Source organism: Moschus berezovskii, chromosome 17, assembly GCF_049115385.1.
Source record: "Moschus berezovskii isolate FMDL1 chromosome 17, NW_MosBer_1.0, whole genome shotgun sequence".
Taxonomy (NCBI): Eukaryota; Metazoa; Chordata; class Mammalia; order Artiodactyla; family Moschidae; genus Moschus; species Moschus berezovskii.
Window position 1 is genome coordinate 53,581,132 of NC_142476.1, and position 21,193 is coordinate 53,602,324.

Below are 21,193 nucleotides of genomic sequence, written 5' to 3' on the forward strand. Positions count from 1 at the left end.
AGTGAACTCAGGGAGTTGGTGATGGATAGGGAGGCCTGGCGTGCTGTGATTCATAGGGTCGCAAAGAGTCGGACATGACTGAGCGACTGAACTGAACTGAACTGAACTGAAGCTTTGTATCATCTGACATATGACACATTTTTTTGGTTCACTGTCTGTGTCTCTTAAGAGACTGTAAGCTTGGTGATCATGGATGTGCATTGAGTGAACGCATGAGTGAATGAGAGCCAAACTGTGTCAAGGAAGTATGACCGAGTCTGCGGGCAGACAGGAATTTTCATGATGAAGAAAACAATGACAATAAACAGAGATTACTCATTGCGTTATTTACCGCCACAGGCATCATATTCGTAGCGTTGAGAGAGAAATGTTTTCTTTCTGTTATTATTTTCTCCATTTCTCTAGGCTTTCCTTTCAGTATCAACAAGATTGTCTTCAGTACATGAGGGACCACACTTGACTCAGAACCGGCTGCATACCACATCAGTATCAAAATGCTGCAAACACAACCCCCCATCCCTGATCATGAGAATCATGCACTTTTCATTTCCTGCTCAACAGTGTGACTCAAATCAGGAAAACAATTAGTTTTACATCTTTATAGAGCAAAGAAGAAACTGCAGACAAGTCCAAAACAAACTGATATTCCCATTCCCAAATGATCCCATTAAGATTTTTGACCTTGGAAACAGAGGAAGAATTTTAATAAGGTCTTATGGAAAATACAGTTTCTCAGTCTGCAAGTTCATTTCCTACTGTTATTTAAATATCTGTCCAGCTAAAAGTCAGGAACTGATCAGCTTCTGTACCCCATACTCTTCCACCTTGTGACCTTGTTTGTCCAGGGATAATTGAATAAAACTGGTATCGATATACAAATTAACATATATGTAAATAAATCAATGTGAAAAGCTAGATAAAAAGCTAATTAAATAAAAAGCTACTTAAAAAGTAGAAAGTTAAATTTAAAAACTAAGCCATTTCCGCAAATGTCACATTTCTAATCACTTCACCAGATGTGACTAGAACCCCAGCTTCTCAGGCTCCAATTCCCATGTTCCATTCCCTACGTACCTGCTACTCTTCAAGATTATTCTCACTGTTGCTCATTTTAAAAACAGCCTTCTGTGTTGGTATATTCTTGATACCTTGTCAAGCTGTGCTGAGTTCTGAACCCTGTTGCTCATTCTCTCTGCATTTGGGTTCTTAATATGGGGCCCTGGCCCCTCAGAACATGGACACACTCAGCTCTCTAGAACCCTAGTACCAAATGCTTTTGTCTGCAAGGTTTATTCATAGAACCATGCTTAGAACCACATGGACATCAAATCTTTCAAGACCTCTTCCTTTACCTCTTGATCGTATCTTCTGACTGACCAGATTTTCTTTCTGTTTCTCTCTTTAAGCTTACCTACAAATTCCAGTCTTTTCTATGTCCATTCTCGCCTACCATTGCATAAGACCTGCTGGTGACCAATTTAATAAAGTTCATCTAATTTTAACTATGTTTGCTTTCTATACCTTCTCAATTCATACTGTTCATGATGGACTCATTGGCAGCTTTTATCTTATATTCATGTGGATATATTCACTCTCCTCAACAAAATGCTTGAAGGCTGGGAATACTTTACACACAGTGGGTACTCAGTTCCTACCTAAACAAGAAAACACTGAGTCTTATGAATATTTTTACTTTTCAGGAATTTCCTAAGTAGTAAAATACTTTGTGAATTTAAACTTCCTTAAAAAATGCAGTCTCTCAGTTGAAAAAAGTCAACAACAACAAGAACAACCAACAAAACCAACAAACTTGGTTGGCTTGTTGAAAAAATCAACAAAATTGGTTTAGCATTTTGTTGATTTCATTGACCTCTTATAGACATTAACTCATGTAATACATGTAACAACTTCATAGATAAAAAGTTTCCTCATGTCACAGATTAGGAAATTGAGGATCATGATATTTATGAAATTTACATGATGTCACACAAGATATAATGGTCAATTTGTTTTCAAGGCCTGCATTCTTTCCATAATATAACTTCCTGCCTTTTACACTGTAATAGAGAAGTAATATCTTCCCTTCCAAGGTATGAACTATAGAAATGGAGTAATGTGATATAACAAACTCTTCTAATTTGGCTGTTAGATTCATAAAGTCACATAGGCTCACATTAACATCCATTCTTCTTAAATATTTCTTATGATCCTGGATTATGAATTTCAAATAAACAGTTAAGGGACAGGGGACTCCCAACTATACCTGGGAATTTTTTTGTTTTATTATTTTATTGGTGGGTGGAAATATCTTAGGTCTGTCCTTCATAAATGAAAAAAAACCACTATGAATTCTATCACATATGGGGAAAAAACCATTATTAATTTGAGGAGAGGTTTTTCAATGTGGGATACACAACAGAACACAATTAAAGCCTCAGACAAATAATAACAATTATCATTTCTTGATTGTCTACTGTGTATCACGTATTTTATGAAGTTATACATACTGTTCATGATGTTAGTTAAGCCTTACAATCATCCCATGTGGTGTAAAAATAGACATTATCTTTCAGGAAAAAAAGAAACGAGATCTGACCTGCCCCGCTCTATCTGACTCTCAAAACTGAACAAACCCTGTGGAAGGAGTGTGAGGGGCCTTACTCATCTGCTGGTACTGGATAGTCCATAAGTTGAAAGATGACCTTCTTTGGTGAAGTACGTGTCAACAAGGTGATGACCCGCAACATAGCTTCCCTCAAAATGGGAGAATCATCTCCACACAATTGCTTGTAAATAGTATCCACAATTTTAGACACCTGTAAAATCAATTTCACAGGCCAATTAGAGTCTCTTGTTCCCTAGGCACTTATAAACCAAACATTTCTTAGACATAAGAATTTAGTCCTTCTCAGAATGACCAAGGCATCAACTAACACACAAATAAGAAACAATGGAAAGCATATTTATGTGCTTTTTTACGTAATGAGATGATTATTTGCATGAGAAATTAGCACGCATTTATTTTTTCCCTTGACATTTTTAAAAAATGTAATACTCTTTATTTGATTTCAAAAACATTTAAGTACTCCAAACATACAAAAAACAATTAATAGGACATTGCGGATCATGTTTAGTACAAAAGGTTCTTGAACTTTCGTTGGTGCAGTGGCTCTTGGCTTTGTTGACAATGCAGAGTTCTATGGTTTGTTTAAAAAAGTTTAAAACTACTGTACTTCAGTGAAAGTGAAAGTCGCTCAGTCGAGCCTGACTCTTTGCGAACCCGTGGACTATACAGTTCATGTAATTCTCTAGGCCAGAATACTGGAGTAGATAGCCTTTCCCTTCTCCAAGGGATCTTCCCAACCCAGGGATCAAACCCAGGTCTCCTGCATTGCAGATGGGTTCTTTACCAGCAGAGCCACAAGGGAAGCACTTCAATGAAAAACGATCCAAAACAATTCTCATTCCAGCTGACCCTCTCCTTTTCCACAGCTAATAATGGCAGCGGGATGCTATGTCACTATATACAAAAACAAGACAACCTCGGATGCCCACTGCAGGGTCCACAGGTCCAGTTCCACAGTGCATGCCCTGAGCTATGGCCCCTCTGGAAGGCGTTGCCCCACAGCCTCCACACCAAGCAAGGAACATTAAGAGTGTATCTCGGTTGCTTTGTTCTTTTTACAAACTATAGATATGGACAGTTGAGAACTTGGGATTTCTAGCCAGTGACCATAAAGTTTACCCATAACCTTACGAGTTAAAAAAAAAAAAAATGCCAGGAACATCTTTAAATGCCTTGTCACACCAACAGCAAAGTGCAGAGTGAGGAGAATATGAGAGCCTTTTCATTTTAGAAATATGTACAACTTTGATACAGTTTCCATACAGTTTTGTACAGTTTGATACACGCATGGTCACTTCATTTAAACCACTGACAATTACTAGAGCACTTTGAGAGACTAAGATATGATCATGAGCCAACTGGGTAATTAAACCTGGTGAGGGCACCAGAAACATCTCGTGCTTGCTGCCTCCGTGAGAGTCACCGCCTTCAAGTTTTATTGAGATTATAATTGGCATAAAGCATTGTATAAGTTTAAAGCACATAACATAATGATTTGATGTTCATACATCATGAAATAATTATCACAATAAGTTTAGCATGCATCCATCATACAAAATAAAAGGAAAAGAAAAAATATTTTCTGGTGAAGAACTCTTAGAATTTACTCTTGACAACTTTCATATATAATATACAGCAGTGTTAATTTCATTTATCATGCATGATTTAGAAGTGCATGAACTGATTGTAGTGGTTTCTCTCATGTGGAGCATGGGCTGTGAAGCATGGGTTCTAGAGTACTGGTTCAGAGAGTTGTGGTGCATGGGCTTAGTTGCTCCACAGCATGTGGAATCTTCCTGGACCAGGGATCATAACCATGTCCCCTTGATTTTGTATTTTGAACCATTGGACCACCAAAGAAGTCTCAACTTAGTCATTTTAACAATAATCCACCAATCCAATAATGTGGTATATCTTTACTTCCCTTTGTGGCATCTTTAATTTTATCACCAACATCTTGAAGTTTTTCTAGTATATGTCTTTTGCCTCCTTATATTCAGTTAAGTTCAGTTGCTCAGTCACGTCCAACTCTTTGTGACCTCATGGACAGCAGCACACCAGTCTTCTCTGTCCATCACCAATCCCGGAGCTTACTCAAACTCATGTCCATCGAGTCGGTGATGCCATCCAACCATCTCATCCATTGTCATCCCGTTCTCCTCCTGCCTTCATCTTGCCTAGCATCAGGGTCTTTTCCAGTGAGTCAGTGATTCGCATCTGGTGGCCAAAGTATTGGAGTTTCAGCTTCAGCATCAGTCCTTCCAATGAATATTCAGGACTGATTTCCTTTAGGATAGACTGGTTTCATCTCCTTGCTGTCCAAGGGACTCTCAAAAGTCTTCTCCAACACCACAGTTCAAAAACATCCATTCTTTGGCACTCAGCTTTCTTTATAGTCCAATTCTCACATCCATGCAAGACTCCTGGAAAAACCATAGCTTTGACTAAACAGACCTTTGTTGGCAAAGTAATGTCTTTGCTTTTTAATAGGCTGTCTAGGTTGGTCATAACTTTACTTCCAAGGAGCAAGCATATTTTAATTTCATGCCTTCAGTCACCATCTGCATTGATTTTGGAGCCCAAGAAAATAAAGTCTGTCAAGGTTTGCATTGTGTCCCAATCTATTTGCCATGAAATGATGGGACCAGATGCCATGATCTTAGTTTTCTGAACGTTGAGTTTTAAGCCAACTTTTACACTCCCCACTTTAACTTTCATCAAGAGGCTCTTTCGTTCTCCTTCACTTTCTGCTATAAGGGTGGTGTCATCTGCATATCTGAGGTTATTGATATTTCACACAGCAATTTTGATTCCAACTTGTGCTTCATCCAGCCCAGCATTTTGTATGATGTACTCTGCATATAAGTTAAATAAGCAGGGTGAAAATATATAGCCTTGACATACTCCTTTCCCGATTTGGAAATAGTCTGTTGTTCCATGTCTGGTTCTAACTGTTACTTCTTGACCTGCATACAGATTTCTCAAGAGGCAGGTCAGGTGGCCTGGTATTCCCATTTCTTTAAGAATTTTCCACAGTTTGTTGTGATCCACACAGTCAAAGACTTTGGTGTAGTCAATAAAACAGAAGTAGATGGTTTTCTGGAACTCTCTTGCTTTTTTGATGATTGAACAGATGTTGGCAATTTGATCTTTGGTTCCTCTGCCTTTTCTAAATTCAGATTGAACATCTGGAAGTTCACTGTTCACTTATCGTTGAAGCCTGACTCAGAGAATTTTGAGCATTACTTTGCTAGCGTGTGAGATGAGTGCAATTGTGCAGTAGTTTGAACATTCTTTGGCATTGTCATTCTTAGGGATTGGAATGAAAACTGATCTTTTCCAGTCCTGTGGCCACTGCTGAGTTTTCCAAATTTGCTGGCATATTGAGTGCAGCACTTTCACAGCATCATCTTTTAGGATTTGAAATAGCTCAGCTGGAATTCCATCACCTCTGCTAGCTTTGTTTGTGGTGATGCTTCCTAAGGCCCACTTGATTTCGTATTCCAGGGTTTCTGGCGTCTAGGTGAGTGATCACACCATCATGATTATCTGGGTCATGAAGACCTTTTTTGTATAGTTCTGTGTATTCTTGCCACCTCTTCTTAATATCTTCTGCTTCTGTTAGTTCCATACCATTTCTGTCCTTTATTGTGTCCATCTTTGCATGAAAAGTTCCCTTGGTATCTCTAATTTTCTTGAAGAGATCTCTAGTCTTTCCTATTCTATTGTTTTCCTCTCTTTCTTTGCACTGATCACTGAGGAAGGCTTTCTTATCTCTTCTTGCTATTCTTTGGAACTCTGCATTCAGATGCTTATATCTTTCCTTTTCTCCTTTGCCTTTTGCGTCTCTTCTTTTCACAGCTATTTGTAAGACTTCTTCAGACAACCATTTTGCCTTTTTATCTTTCTTTTTCTTGGGGATGGTCTTGATCACTGCTTACTGTACAATGTCACGAACCTCTGTCCATAGTTCTTCAGGCACTCTATCAGATCTAATTCCTTGAATCTATTTCTCACTTCCACTGTATAATCATTAGGGATTTGATTTAAGTCATACCAGAATGGTCTAGTGGTTTTCCCCACATTCTTCAATTTAATTCTGAATTTGGCAATAAGGAGTTCATGATCTGAGCCACAGTCAGCTCCTGGTCTTGTTTTTGCTGACTGTATAGAGCTTCTTCATCTTTGGCTGCAAAGAATATAATCAGTCTGATTTCAGTGTTGACCACCTGGTGATGTCCATGTGTAGAGTCTTCTCTTGTGTTGTTGGAAGAGGGTGTTTGCTATGACCAGCACGTTCTCTTTACAAAACTCTGTTAGCCTTTGACCTGCTTAATTTTGTACTCCAAGACCAAATTTGCCAGTTATCCCAGGTATCTCTTGACCTCCTATGTTTGAATTCCAGTCCCCTACAATGAAAAGGACATTTTTTGGGGGTGTTAGTTCTGGAAGGTCTTGTAGGTTTTGATAGAACCGTTCAACTTTAGCTTCTTCAGAATTCCTGGTTGGGGCACAGACTTGGATTACTCTGATATTGAATGGTTTGCCTTGGAAATGAACAGAGATTATTGTCGTTTTTGAAATTGTATCCAAGTACTGCATTTTGGACTCTTTTGTTTACTATAATGGCTACTCCATTTCCTCTAAGGGATTCTTGCCCACAGTAATAGATATAATGGTCATCTGAGTTAAATTCACAATGATTCCTAAAACATTGATGTTCACTCTTGCCATCTTCTGTTTGATCACTTCCAATTTGCCTTGATTCATGGACCTAACATTCCAGGTTCCGATATAATATTGCTCTTTATAGCATCAGACTTTGCTTCCAACACCAGTCACATCCACAACTGGGTGTTGTCTTTGCTTTGACTCCGTCTCTTCATTCTTTCTGGAGTTACTTCTCCACTGATCTCCAGTAGCATATTGGGCACCTACCGACTTGGGGAGTTCATCTTTCAGTGTCCTGTCTTTTGCCTTTTCCTGCTGCTCATGGGGTTCCCAAGGCAAGAATACTGAAGTAGTTTGCCATTCCCTTCTTCGGTGGACCAAGTCACATAGGTTTATTTTATTCTTTTTGATGTGATGGTAAATGAGATTGTTTCCTTAATTTCTCTTTCTAATCTTTTATGGTTAGTGTCTAGAAATGCAACATATTTTTGCATATTAATTTTTCATCCTGCCACTTTACTGAATTCATTGATGAGTTTTAGTAGTTTTCTGGGAGCATCTTAAGGATCTTCAATGTATAGTATCACATCACCTGCAAACATTAACAGTTTTACTCCTTCCTTTCCAATTGGATTCCCTTTATTTCTTTTCCTTCTCTGATTACTGTGAATAGGACTTCTGAAACTTTGTTTAATGAAAGTGGTGTTTAACTGTCTTGTTACTGATCTTAGAGGAAATGTTTTCAGCTTTTCACATTGAGTATTATGTTAGATGTGGGTTTGTCATATATGGTCTTTATTATGTTGTGATATGTTCCCTCTGTGCCCACTCTCTGAAGAGTTTTTATCATAAATGGATGTTGAATTTTATCAAAAGATTTTTCTGCATCTGTTGTAATGATCACATGGATTTGTTCTTCAGTTTTTATTTATTTTATTTTTTTAAAATTTATTTTATTGGAGGCAAATTACCTTACATTAATATATTGCTTGGTTTTGCCATACATTGACACGAATCCGCCCCGGGTGTACATGTGTTCCCTTTCTTGAACCCCCCTCCCACCTCCCTCTTCCCCATGTCCTCCCTCCAGGTTTTATCACATTATGATTGATTTGCAGATTTTGTAAAATCCTTACATCTGTGGGATAAATCCCACTTGACCGTGGTATATGATCCTTTTAGTGTATTTTTGGATTTGGTTTGCTAACATTTTGTTGAGGATCTTTATGTCTGTGATCATCAGTGATATTGGTGTGTAATTTTCTTTTTTGTGGTATTTTTGTCTGGTTTTGGTATCAGGGTGATGATGGCATCATAGAATTAGTTCTAAAGTATTCCTTCCTCTGCAATTTTTTCAGGAACAGTTTTAGTAGTATTGATGTTCAGTATAGATGTTAGTAGTATAGATGTTTAGTATAGTATAGATATTTTCTCTAAATATTTGGTAGAATTTGCCTGTGAAGCTACCCATTCTGGAACTTTTGCTTGCTGGGAGTTTTTAAATCACAGTTTAAATTTCAGAACTGGCTATTAGTCCGTTCATATTTTCTGTTTCTTCCTGGTTCAGTCTTGAGGGATTGTACCTTTCTGAGAGTTTGTCCATTTCTTCTATATTGTCCATTTTTGGGTGTATAGTTGCTTCTAGTAGTAGTATGATCCTTTGTATGTCTGTTGTGTCCATTGTAAATTTTCCATTTTCATTTCTAGTTTTATTGATTTGGGTCTTATCCCCTTTTTTTTGTTTAGGAGTCTGGCTAAAGGTTTATCAGTTTTTAAAATATTTTCAAAGGACCATCTTTTATTTTTATTGATCTTTTCTTTCCTTGGTTTCCTTCATTTATTTCTCCTTTGATCTTTATGATTTCTTTTCTCCTACTATGAATTTTTTTTTGTTCTTTCTCTGGTGGCTTTAGCTATAAGTTAGGCTGTTTATCTGAGATTTTTCTTCTTTTTTGATGAGCTCATATCACTTTAAACTTAACTATTAGAACTGCTTTTGCTGCATCCCATAGGTTTTAGATCATTGTTTTAATTTTCATTTGTTTCTAGGTATTTATTTCCTCTTTGATCCATTGGTTGTTTAGTAGCATATTGTTTTGCTTCCATGTATTTGTGCTTTTTAGTTTTTCCCTTATAGTTATAGTTGATTTCTAATCACATAGTGTTGTAGTTGGAAAAGATGTTTGATATGATTTCAATTTTATAAATTTAATGAGGCTTGCTTTGTGGCCCAGATCTATCCTGGAGACTGTTCCATGTGCTCTTGAAAAGAATGTGTATTCTGCTGCTTTCAGATGAAATGCTCCATCTAAATATCAATTCAATCTATCTAATGTGTCACCTGTGTTTCCTTATTGATTTTTGTCTAGATGATCTGTCCATTGATGTAAGTGGGATGTTAAATTTTCCCACTATGATTGTGTTACTGTTATTTTCTCCATTTGTGTTTGATAATGTTTGTCTGATATATTGAGGTGCTGTTATGATGGGGGGACATAGAAATTTACAACTGTTATTTCTATTCCTTGGATTGATCCCTCAATCATCATGTAGTGTCCTTTTTTGTCTCAGATAATAGGCTTTATATTAAAGTCTATTTTGTCTGATAAGTATTGCTACTTCAGCTCTCTTTTGATTTCTATTTGCATGGAATATCTTTTTCTGTCACCTCACTTTTGTCTGTATATGTCTCTAGATCTTAAGTAGGTATTTTGTAGGCTGCATATATATGGGTCCTACTTTTGTATCCATTCAGCCAATCTATGTCTTTGGTTGGAGCATTTATTTCATTTATATTTAAGGTAATTATCAATATGTGGGTTCTTGTTGCCATTTTGTTAATAGTTTTGGATTTTTTTTGGTAGATATTTTCCTCCCTTTCTTCTTTTGGGATTTGATGAGTGTCTTTAGTGTTGTGTTTGGATACCTTTTTTGTGTGTATAACCATTACAAATTTTTGATTCGCGGTTACCATGACATTTGGGATAGCAGTCTATGTATATGTGCATGTTTATTTTAAGTTCCTAATCTCTTAATTTCAAATTTATTTTTAATATCCTGCATTTGTACTCTTCTTCTCTCATGATTACTGATTTTGATATCATATTTGTCTGTGGATAATTTCCTACATTTACTGTTGTTTGCCTTTACTGGTGAGCTACCACTTTCATAATTTTTTTGTTTCTACTTGTAGTTTCTTATTTTCCACTTTGAGAAGTTTCTTTAGCATTTATTGTAAAGCTGGTTTGGTGGTGCTGAATTCTCGTAGCTTTTGCTTGTATGTAAAGCTTTTGATTTATCTATCAAATCTGAATGAGATCATTTCTCTTTTATTTAAAGGTCACTTTAAATATATTATGCCGTTCCCTTTGGTCTGCAGTTTCTGCTAACAAATCAACGATAACTATTTGGGAATTTCTTTGTTATGTTATTTGTTGCTTTTTCTTTATTGCTTTTAATGTTTTCTCTGTCTTTAATTTTTGTCAATTTGATTACAGTGTGTCTCTGTGTGTTCTTGCTTGGGTTAGTCCTATATGGGATTCTCTGTGCTTCTTGAACTTAGGTGATTGTTTCCTTTCCTGTATTAGGGACATTTCAGCTGTTATCTCTTCAAATATTTTCTCAGCTTCTTTCTCTCCCTGTTCTACTTCTGGGATATCTATAATGTGAAAGTTGATTTATTTGATCCAGTTGTCTCTTAAACTGTCCTCACTCCTTTTCATTCTATTTTCTTTATTCTGTTCTGCAGCAGTAATTTCCAGTACTCTGTCTTCCAACTCACTGATTCATCCTTCTGCCTTACATATTCTGCTGTTAATTCCTTTGAGTGTATTTTTCATTTCAGTTATTGTATTTCTTAAAACCCAAGTTGTACACACACACACGTGTGCACATGAAGTGAAGTGAAAGTCACTCAGTTATGTCTGACTCTTTGCAACCCCATGGACTGTGGCCCACCAGGCTCCTTTGTCCATGGAATTATCCAGACAAGAATACTGGAGTTGGTAGCCTTTCCTTTTTCCAGGGTATCTTCCTAACCCAGGGATTGAACTCAGGTTTCCCAAGTTGAAGGGGGATTATTTACTGTTGGAGCCACTAGGGAAGCCCAAAGAAATTGGGCTTCGAAGAGCTTGAAAGTGCTCAAGAAATTGAGCCCAAAGAATTGATGCTTTTGAACTGTGTTGTTGGAGAAGGCCATTGAGAGTCCCCTGGACTGCCAGGAGATCAAACCAAAGGAAATCCTAAGGTCAATCCTAAAGGACATCAGTCCTGAATATTCATTGGAAGGACTGATGCTGAAACTCCAAAAGTTTGGCCACCTGATGTGAAGAACTGACTCATTAAAAAAGATCCTGATGCTGGGCTAGATTGAAGGCAGGAGAAGGGGATGACAGAGGATGAGTTTGTTGGATGGCATCACCGACTTGATGGACATGAGTTTGAACATGCTCTGGAAGTTGGTGATGGACCGGGAAGCCTGGCGTGCTGCAGTCCATGGGGTTGCGAAGAGTTGGACACAACTGAGTGACTGAACTGAACTAAACTGATTGTATTCTTGATAAAAAAAACTTCTTGTAACTTCTTGTTCTGTGAATCCATTCTTTTCCCAAGTTCTTGAATCATCTTTATGTTCATTACTCTGAACTCTTTTCTTGGATAGATTGCCTTTTTCCACTTCATTTCATTTAGTTGTCCTTCTGAAGTTTCTTGACCTTGGAGAAGTGGCCCTCTGTAGGGGATGTCCTATGTATCACTGCAGTACATTTTCCTCTTATTACCCAATGGCCAGGAACTAACTGTTTCTGAACTGTTTGCACACTCAGTTTTGCAGGCTGTGGAATTATGATTTTCTTACTCTAGTGTCTGCTCCCTGGTAGGGGAGGCTGGATTAGAGGATTGTGCTGGCTTCCTGGTGGGAGGAGGAGGTGCCTGCCTTCTGGTGGGTTAAAATGGGTCATGGTTCTCTTGTGGACAGGGACATGTCAAGGGATGTATCTGTTGGTGGCTGTGGGCTCAGGAAGTCTTTAGGCAGCCTGTCTGCTGATGCGTGTGGCTGTGTTCCCACTCTGTTTTTTGACCTGAAGAGCCCCAACACTGAAGCCTACAGGCTGTTGCATGGGGCCAGGTCTTGGTACCAAAGACCCAAACAAGATATTTTACTCATGTAGATGAACACTCCCCAGTATATCCACCACCAGCTTTTATGACCCCAGAGAGAGCCAAAGCTTCTCCTTGCCTTCTCAGGAAACCCTCTCAGACCAGCAGATAGTTCTGGCCCAGGCTTCTATGAAATAACTGCTTTTATTCTGGATTCTGTGACACACAAGAACTTGTGTGTGCCTTCCAAGAGTGATGTCTCTGTTTCTCTTAGTCTTGCAGACCTCCTGCAGTCAAGCCTTACTGATCTTCAAAGCCAATACTCTGAAGACTCCTTCTGCTAATGCTGATCCCCTAAGCTGGGGAGCCTGGCATGAGACTCAGAGCTCTCACTTCTGGGAGAACATCTGTGACATTATTATTTTCTGGTTTGTGGGTTACCCACCTGAGTGGTATGGGATTTGATTATATCTCTACTGTGCCCCTCCTACTGTTTCATTGTGGTTTCTTCTTTGTGTCTTTAATGTCGAATATCTTTTTTGGTATATTCCATTCCTTTTTGCCAATGGTTGTTGAGCAGTTGTGATTTTGGTGCATTTGTGAGAAGAGGCAAACTCAGGTCCCTCTACTCCACCATCTTGTCTCCAACCCCTCTTCACTTTTAAATGAGAGTTTTAGCTAGACCTGGAATTCTTCCCAAACCAAGGGTTGTATATTAAACATCAAGCTTAATCTACCCAGAGCACCTCGCTTCTTATTTCAAAAATGCTTCTCAGAGGTTATGAGCGGAAAAGTTGGTTGATGTAAATTTACATTCCATTGCAGTTTCCTTATGTACAACTGAATTATCTGTGTATAACCCTTTACTCTGGGACTTCCCTGGCGGCTCAGCAGTGAAGAATCCATCTGCAATGCAGGAGTCTCAGGAGACACAGGTTTGATCCTGGGATTGGGAAGATCCCTTGGAGGAGGGCATGGCAACCCATTCCAGTATAATTGCTTGGAGAATCCCATGGACAGAGGAGCCAGCAGGCTACAATCCATAAGATTGCTGAGTTGGAATTGACTGAAGCAACTTAGCATACATTCAACCCTTTACTCTAAACAAGAGTTTACTCTAAAATATTCATCCTACCAAGGTGAACATGAAATGGAAGACATAAACCATTGTTCTTCTCCGCAGATCTCTTAACTATTAGATTTGGAGTTTTTCTTCTCATCCTCCCCCTACTACTATAAATTCAGCATGCCCCTAAAACAAGCCAGCTATGTTACTCTATGTTCAATTGTAGAAAAGACGATTTTCTTCCATCCTCAAGGAAGGATTTTCTGGATTAAATTTATTTAGAAATTGTAAACCCACAAACTATATTTGAAATTTAGGAGATTTTCAGGAAAATTTTAATGCGATTTTTCCTTATAACTGACTTTAGAACCTAACCCTGTTCAAGACAAGAAGCCATGTCAATGTATGGCAAAACCAACCAATATAATATTGTAAAGTAATTAGCTTCCAATAAAAAAAAAAAAAGAATCCACTGTATTCAGTAGTTCAACTGTTTGTGGGAGCTGGGGAAATAAGTTGCTAAACCCCAGTTTGTTCATTTTGTCTCCCTAGTTAATGATTTTTGTAGAACAGCCTGGTTTTACACATCTAGTTTTCTATTTGGCTTCTGTTCCTCTCTACAACCTGATATGGCTTTACCTAGATTACTTTCCTCACTGTGTGAGAGGAGAACTTTATTTTGTTAAGGAAATGACTGTTGCCCTCAAGATTTCCCTTTTGCTCTGTTTGCCTTTTGGAATGCTCCTGATTATATTAGCATGGGAGTTTGTAAGAAGCATTGCTTCCTTTTTCCTGCTCTCTGAATTTGTGTGCAACTGCTACTGCTAAGTCACTTCAGTCGTGTCCGACTCTGTGTGACCCCATAGACAGAAGCCCACCAGGCTCCCCCATCCCTGGGATTTTCCAGGCAAGAACACTGGAGTGGGTTGCCATTTCCTTCTCCAATGCATGAAAGTGAAAGTGAAGTCGCTCAGTCGTGTCCGACTCCTAGCGACCCAATGGACTGCAGCCTACCAGGCTCCTCCATCCATGGGATTCTCCAGGCAAGAGTACTGGAGTGGCTTGCCATTGCCTTCTCCAGGGAATCTTCCCAACCCAGGGATTTTCCTGCTCTCTGAATTTGTGTGCAAGCACTCTGTTTATCTATAATCACGTAACACTGCTATGTCAAGAGAGGGAACTGGAAATTCAGCCCTTCTGTCTCCATCAGAGCTGGTTTAATGGGCATATGACCTAGTGTTTGCATAAGGTCCCATATGCTGAAGGTCCGTCAGTTTGTTTAAACTTCTGCTGTCACTATATTGAGTTTTTAATAAGTTTTTCCTTTAGCTTGTGTTTTTTTAATAAAATCCCAAAAGACAATGGAGCTTGTGTGTACATGGAGGAGATGAGTACAATATGTGAGTCAGTGAAAGTCTCTCAGTCATGTCCGACTCTGCAACCCCATGGAGTATATAGTTCATGGAATTCTCCAACCCAGAATACTGGAGTGGGTAGCCGTTCCCTTCTCCAGGAAATCTTCCCAACCCAGGGATCAAACCCAGGTGGATTCTTTACCAGCTGAGCCACCAGATAGGCCCAAGAATGTGAGTCAGTAGCCCCTTTCAGAGGTAGCATTCACAATGCCTTAAGTCCAGAGAATTCCAGTGGCTACATTAATGTGTAGGGGTTCAGTGGGAAATCAAAACAGGTATAAGAAAAGCATTTATTGATGCTTCAATCAATTAGGCTGAAAATGACAACACAGAGGAAAGAGAAAGATGTGGCAGTGCATAAATTGTTTTCCTTCTGATCTTTACTTATTCATGAGTAAGATGGTGATAGAGAGTGTTAAAGAATGTGTGAATGACAAGAAGTTGAATAAAGAAAATTAAGTTAGTTTTGTGTAGTGTTTATAACTCTTTTGGTAAGAATAAAATGCATATGCATGCATAAGCTATGAAATAGGAATTGTAGTATTTTGTTAAGTTGTGTGGTCTTATATTTGCATCTATAACTGGCATTGCACAATTTAAAGGTGGACTGCAGAATTCATGCTAAAATTTTAAAATTTTAGTTGTTTTTTTTTAATTAGAAAATAACACCATGATACATTGAGGAGGGGGAGCTTCATATGTTTGTACATTTAATACTACTTTTTTCTATGTTTTAAATAAGAAGTCCTACATTTTAGTTTGCACTGGGACCCACAAGTATGTGGCCAGCCCTACAGCAAACTGAGGGCTCTTAAAACTTTCCTTAATGGTTACACAGGGTATCTCAATTATAGTTGCACTATTTTATTGTTGTTAATGTATTTCTTTCTTCACAGTCCAACTCTCACATACATACATGACCACGGGAAAAACCATAGCCTTGACTAGATGGACCTTGGTTGGCAAAGTAATGTCTCTGCTTTTTAATATGCTATCTAGGTTGGTCATAACTTTCCTTCCAAGGAGTAATCATCTTTTAATTTCATGGCTGCAATCACCATCTGCCGTGATTTTGGAGCCCCAAAAAATAAAGTCTGACACTTTTCACTGTTTCCCCATCTATTTACCATGAAGTGATGGGACCAGATGCCATGATCTTCGTTTTCTGAATGTTGAGCTTCAAGCCAACTTTTTCACTCTCCTCTTTCACTTTCATCAAGAGGCTTTTGAGTTCCTCTTCACTTTCTGCCATAAGGGTGGTGTCATCTGCATATCTGAGGTTATTGATATTTCTCCCTTCTATCTTGATTCCAGCGTGTGCTTCTTCCAGCCCAGCATTCCTCATGATGTACTCTGCATATAAGTTAAATAAGCAGGGTGACAATATACAGCCTTGATGTACTCCTTTTCATATTTGGAACCAGTCTGTTGTTCTATGTCCAGTTCTAATTGGTGCTTCCTGACATGCATACAGGTTTCTCAAGAGGCAGGTCAGGTGGTCTGGGATTCCCATCTCTTTCAGAATGTTCCACAGTTTATTGTGATCCACACAGTCAAAGGCTTTGGCATAGTCAATAAAGCAGAAATAGATGTTTTTCTGAAACTCTCTTGCTTTCTCCATGATCCAGCGGATGTTGGCAATTTGATCTCTGGTTCCTCTGCCTTTTCTCAAACCAGCTTGAACATCTGGAATTTCACGGTTCACGTCTTGCTGAAGCCTGGCTTGGAGAATTTTGAGCATGACTTTACTAGCGTGTGAGTGCAATTGTGCGGTAGTTTGAGCATTCTTTGAACTTTGAAGAAAGCTGAGCGCTGAAGAATTGTTGCTTTTGAACTGTGGTGTTGGAGAAGACTCTTGAGAGTCCCTTGGACTGCAAGACGATCCAACCAGTTCATTCTAAAGGAGATCAGTCCTGGGTGTTCATTGGAAGGACTGATGCTGAAGCTGAAACTCCAATACTTTGGCCACTCATTGGAAATGACTCTGATGCTGGGAGGGATTGGGGGCAGGAGGAGAAGGGGATGACAGAGAATGAGATGGCTGGATGGCATCACCGACTCGATAGATATGAGTTTGAGTGAACTCCAGGAGTTGGTGATGGACAGGAAGGCCTGGCGTGCTGTGATTCATGGGGCTGCAAAGAGTCGGACACGACTGAGCGACTGAACTGAACTGAGCGACTGAACTGAACTGAACTGAATGTATTTCTTTAAAATTTGAAGCAAGTATAACAAAATGTTACAATTTGGTATGATTGGTGGTTGGATGTTCATTACACTAGTTTTGAAACTTTTCTGTGTGCTTGAACTATTTCACACAAAAAGCTTCATTTGATTGAAGTGACATAAGGAACAATGGCAAGAAATATATATGAAAAGAAGTAGGCTTATAACAAAGGCAGAAAAAGCCCATTAGAGAATGTACTCTGCACTCCTCCACTCATTGTGAAATATCTTACCATGGTGACCTTATGGGCATTACACTCCAGAGTCAATTTCAGTATGGTTGCTGCCTCAGATGCAATTGTTTGATCAGGTACAGAGAGTTTCATCAGGAGACTCCAAACAAAGTCAGTCAGCAAGGGTGGCAATAAGGTTTTTCCTACACTCTGAAACCAAAAAGAAGAATCATGATCTCAGACGTTACTTATATCAACAAAGACAGCTACATGATTTTTGTGGGTCTTAGGTAACTTTTCTCTTGTCAGCCTCTTCCTCAATTAAATATATTAAAAATTACACTTTACACTGTGTTAGTATTAAGATGATGTCATTCAAACTTAATTATATTTATTTTTCATCTTATTTTTAAAGCAATTAAAACATTTTCATCTGAATAAGTCAGCTCTGGGGCAAGCCAGGGAGAAGTGGGAAACCGTGGCATTAAAATTTAGAGCAACTATAAAATATTGTTTTAACCCCATTTCAGCTATTCAAATACTAAAAACTATTGTGAAGTTCTTCAGCTTTGGAAATAAGCTCGTTCAGATCCAAAACAAGCATGGTTTGTAAAAGATGAAGGAAAGGATAGGATAAAAAAGGAAGGGCCATTGAAGGGTGTGAATTTTTCTCTTTTTCAGAGAAGTATCAAGAAGTGAGAAGAGAAAAAAGGACACATATGTCTATGGTTGAGGCACAACAACTGCAATTCAAACAATGTCTTTTTAAAGTTAGAGGAACATCCGTGGACCATAAAATGCGAACAAAATCACAGGACTATGGATCTCTCAGTTAAGAAAGATGAATGAACCACATTTTCTCCCTTTCTAAATATATATGTATATATACAAAACCTTTTTTTTGTGTGTGTGTGTATGCCATTCTCTGAAATACAGAAAGTATTCAATATTGCCAATAACAGCTTTTTAGTATCCCTGTTAAAGGAATGGAGCATACATCTTTCTGGTCAGTAGGGAAGGACTGAGGTCTAATTGAAAATTGATGACCACCAGGCTCCCTCCTACTGAGCAGACAGGTGAGGTATAGTGTTTTTAGAAAGCTATGAAAGAAAGATAAAGGATGGTCACTAAGGCTTAGTGAGGTGAACAGAATATCATAGTTGGCTATACTTTGAGAAAGTCAGATTTGATTATACAAGACGTTGAGTTAAAAAAAAACATTGAAGAGGGGATATTCTTTTTGGATATTTGTTTATTCAACAAATTAGCTTAGTGTCTATTAAGAGCTGTAGAAGGAGCAATTCCTAGTGAAACTTGAGGTAGTGTTAGAAGTTTCTATCATGTGAAGGTAGATTGGAGAAAAACAAACCTGACTCCATATTGGATCTATTCCTTTAACTCTAGCTTTTGTGCTCCAAAACCTGTGGTTAGAAATGCTGGCTTTGCACTTTTGTCTGAAATAGTAAAAGAGTGTTGCCTATAGCCTGAAATATACATACTAGCTCTTTCTCAATGTTCTGCCTCCCAGGCTTGACCTTTAAAGTATAACACATTTCCATTCATATAGAGGTTAAATGTTGAAGAAAAGAAAAAAACAGTTGTCTTTCTGAAGGTTTATAGGAGCATTGTGACCAGACCGACCTGGACAGCTGCAGAAACAAAGGATTCCAGTACCAATAAGTTTACAACAACCAGCCACACCTCCTCCATTTTTAATATAAAAGAAGCTCAAATTCTAAGTCCAATGAGATGGTTCTTTGGGATACTAGTCCACCATCTTCTTGGGTTATCTGGTTTTCCAAATATGTTGCTATTTCTTATCCCAACACCTTGTCGGTTGATTTATTGGCCAATTGTGTGGTAAGTAGTATGAACTTGGACTCAGTAACAAAGGTAGAGATATGACAGTTCAGTTCAGTTCAGTCGCTCAGTCGTGTCCGACTCTCTGTGACCCCATGAATCACAGCACACCAGGCCTCCCTGTCCATCACCAACTCCCGGAGTTCACTCAAACTCATGTCCACAGAGTCGGTGATGCCATCCAGCCATCTCATTCTCCGCCGTCCCCTTCTCCTCCCGCCCCCAACCTTTCCCGGCAGCAGAGTCTTTTCCAGTGAGTCAGCTCGTTGCACGAGGTGGCCAAAATATTGCAGTTTCAGCTTTAGCATCAGTCCTTCCAATGAACACCCAGGATTGATCTCCTTTAGAATGGACTGGTTGGATCTCCTTGCAGTCCAAGGGACTCTCAAGAGTCTTCTCCAACACCACAGTTCAAAAGCATCGATTCTTCGGCGATCAGCTTTCTTCACAGTCCAACTCTCACATCCACACATGAACACGGGAAAAACCATAGCCTTGACTAGATGGACCTTGGTTGGCAAAGTAATGTCTCTGCTTTTTAATATACTATCAAGGTTGGTCATAACTTTCCTTCCAAGGAGTAAGCGTCTTTTAATTTCATGGCTGCAATCAGCATCTGCAGTGATTTTGGAGCCCCAGAAAATAAAGTCTGACACTGTTTCCATTGTTTTTCCATCTATTTCCCATGAAGTGATGGGACCAGATGCCATGATCTTTGTTTTCTGAATGTTGAGCTTCAAGCCAACCTTTTCACTCTCCTCTTTCACTTTCATCAAGAGGCTTTTGAGTTCCTCTTCACTTTCTGCCATAAGGGTGGTGTCATCTGCATATCTGAGGTTATTGATATTTCTCCCGGCAATCTTGATTCCAGCTTTGCTTCTTCCAGCCCAGCGTTCCTCATGATGTACTCTGCATAAAAGTTAAATAAGCAAGGTGACAATATACAGCCTTGACGTACTCCTTTTCCTATTTGGAACCAGTCTGTTGTTCCATGTACAGTTCTGACTGTTGCTTCCTGACCTGCATACAGGTTTCTCAAGAGGCAGGTCAGGTGGTCTGGGATTCCCATCTCTTTCAGAATGTTCCACAGTTTATTGTGATCCACACAGTCAAAGACTTTGGCATAGTCAATGAAGCAGAAATAGATGTTTTTCTGGAACTCTCTTGCTTTATCCATGATCCAGCGGATGTTGGCAATTTGATCTCTGGTGCCTCTGCCTTTTCTAAAACCTGCTTGAACATCTGGGAGTTCACGGTTCACATATTGCTGAAGCCTGGCTTGGAGAATTTTGAGCATGACTTTACTAGCGTGTGAGATGAGTGCAATTGTGCGGTAGTTTGAGCATTCTTTGGCATTGCCTTTCTTTGGGATTGGAATGAAGACTGACCTTTTCCAGTCCTGTGGCCACTGCTGAGTTTTCCAAATTTGCTGGCATATTGAGTGCAGCACTTTCATAGCATCATCTTTCAAGATTTGAAATAGCTCAACCGGAATTCCATCACCTCCACTAGCTTTGTTCATAGTGATGCTCTCTAAGGCCCTCTTGACTTCACATTCCAAGATGTCTGGCTCTAGGTCAGTGATCATGTTATCGTGACTATCTTGTTCGTGAAGATCTTTTTTGTACAGTTTTTCTGTGTATTCTTGCCACCTCTTCTTACTATCTTCTGCTTCTGTTAGGTCCATACCATTCCTGTCCTTTATCGAGCCCATCTTTGCATGAAATGTTCCCTTGGAATCTCTAATTTTCTTGAAGAGATTTCTTGTTTTTCCGATTCTGTTGTTTTCCTCTATTTCTTTGCACTGATCACTGAGGAAGGCTTTCTTATCTCTCCTTGCTATTCTTTGGAACTCTGCATTCAGATGCTTATATCTTTCCTTTTCTCCTTTGCTTTTCGCTTCTCTTCTTTTCACAGCTATTTGTAAGGCCTCCTCAGACAGCCATTTGGCTTTTTTGCATTTCTTTTCCATGGGGATGGTCTTGGTCCCTGTCTCCTGTACAATGTCACGAACCTCCGTCCAGAGTTCATCAGGCATTCTATCAGATCTAGTCCCTTA

General features: G+C 39.0%; 1 protein-coding gene across 1 annotated transcript in view; it reads right to left on the reverse strand.

Annotated features, from left to right (window-relative positions):
• Positions 1-21,193, reverse strand: part of MROH9 (maestro heat like repeat family member 9) — a 72,716-nt gene that overhangs the window by 32,996 nt on the left and 18,527 nt on the right. Inside the window, exons 7-9 of the mRNA XM_088844927.1 lie at positions 17,335-17,484; positions 2,662-2,816; positions 332-497 (exon numbers count right to left, since the gene is read on the reverse strand). Of these exons, the coding sequence (XP_088701053.1) occupies positions 332-497; positions 2,662-2,816; positions 17,335-17,484 (471 nt within the window). The remainder of the gene's footprint in view (positions 1-331; positions 498-2,661; positions 2,817-17,334; positions 17,485-21,193) is intronic.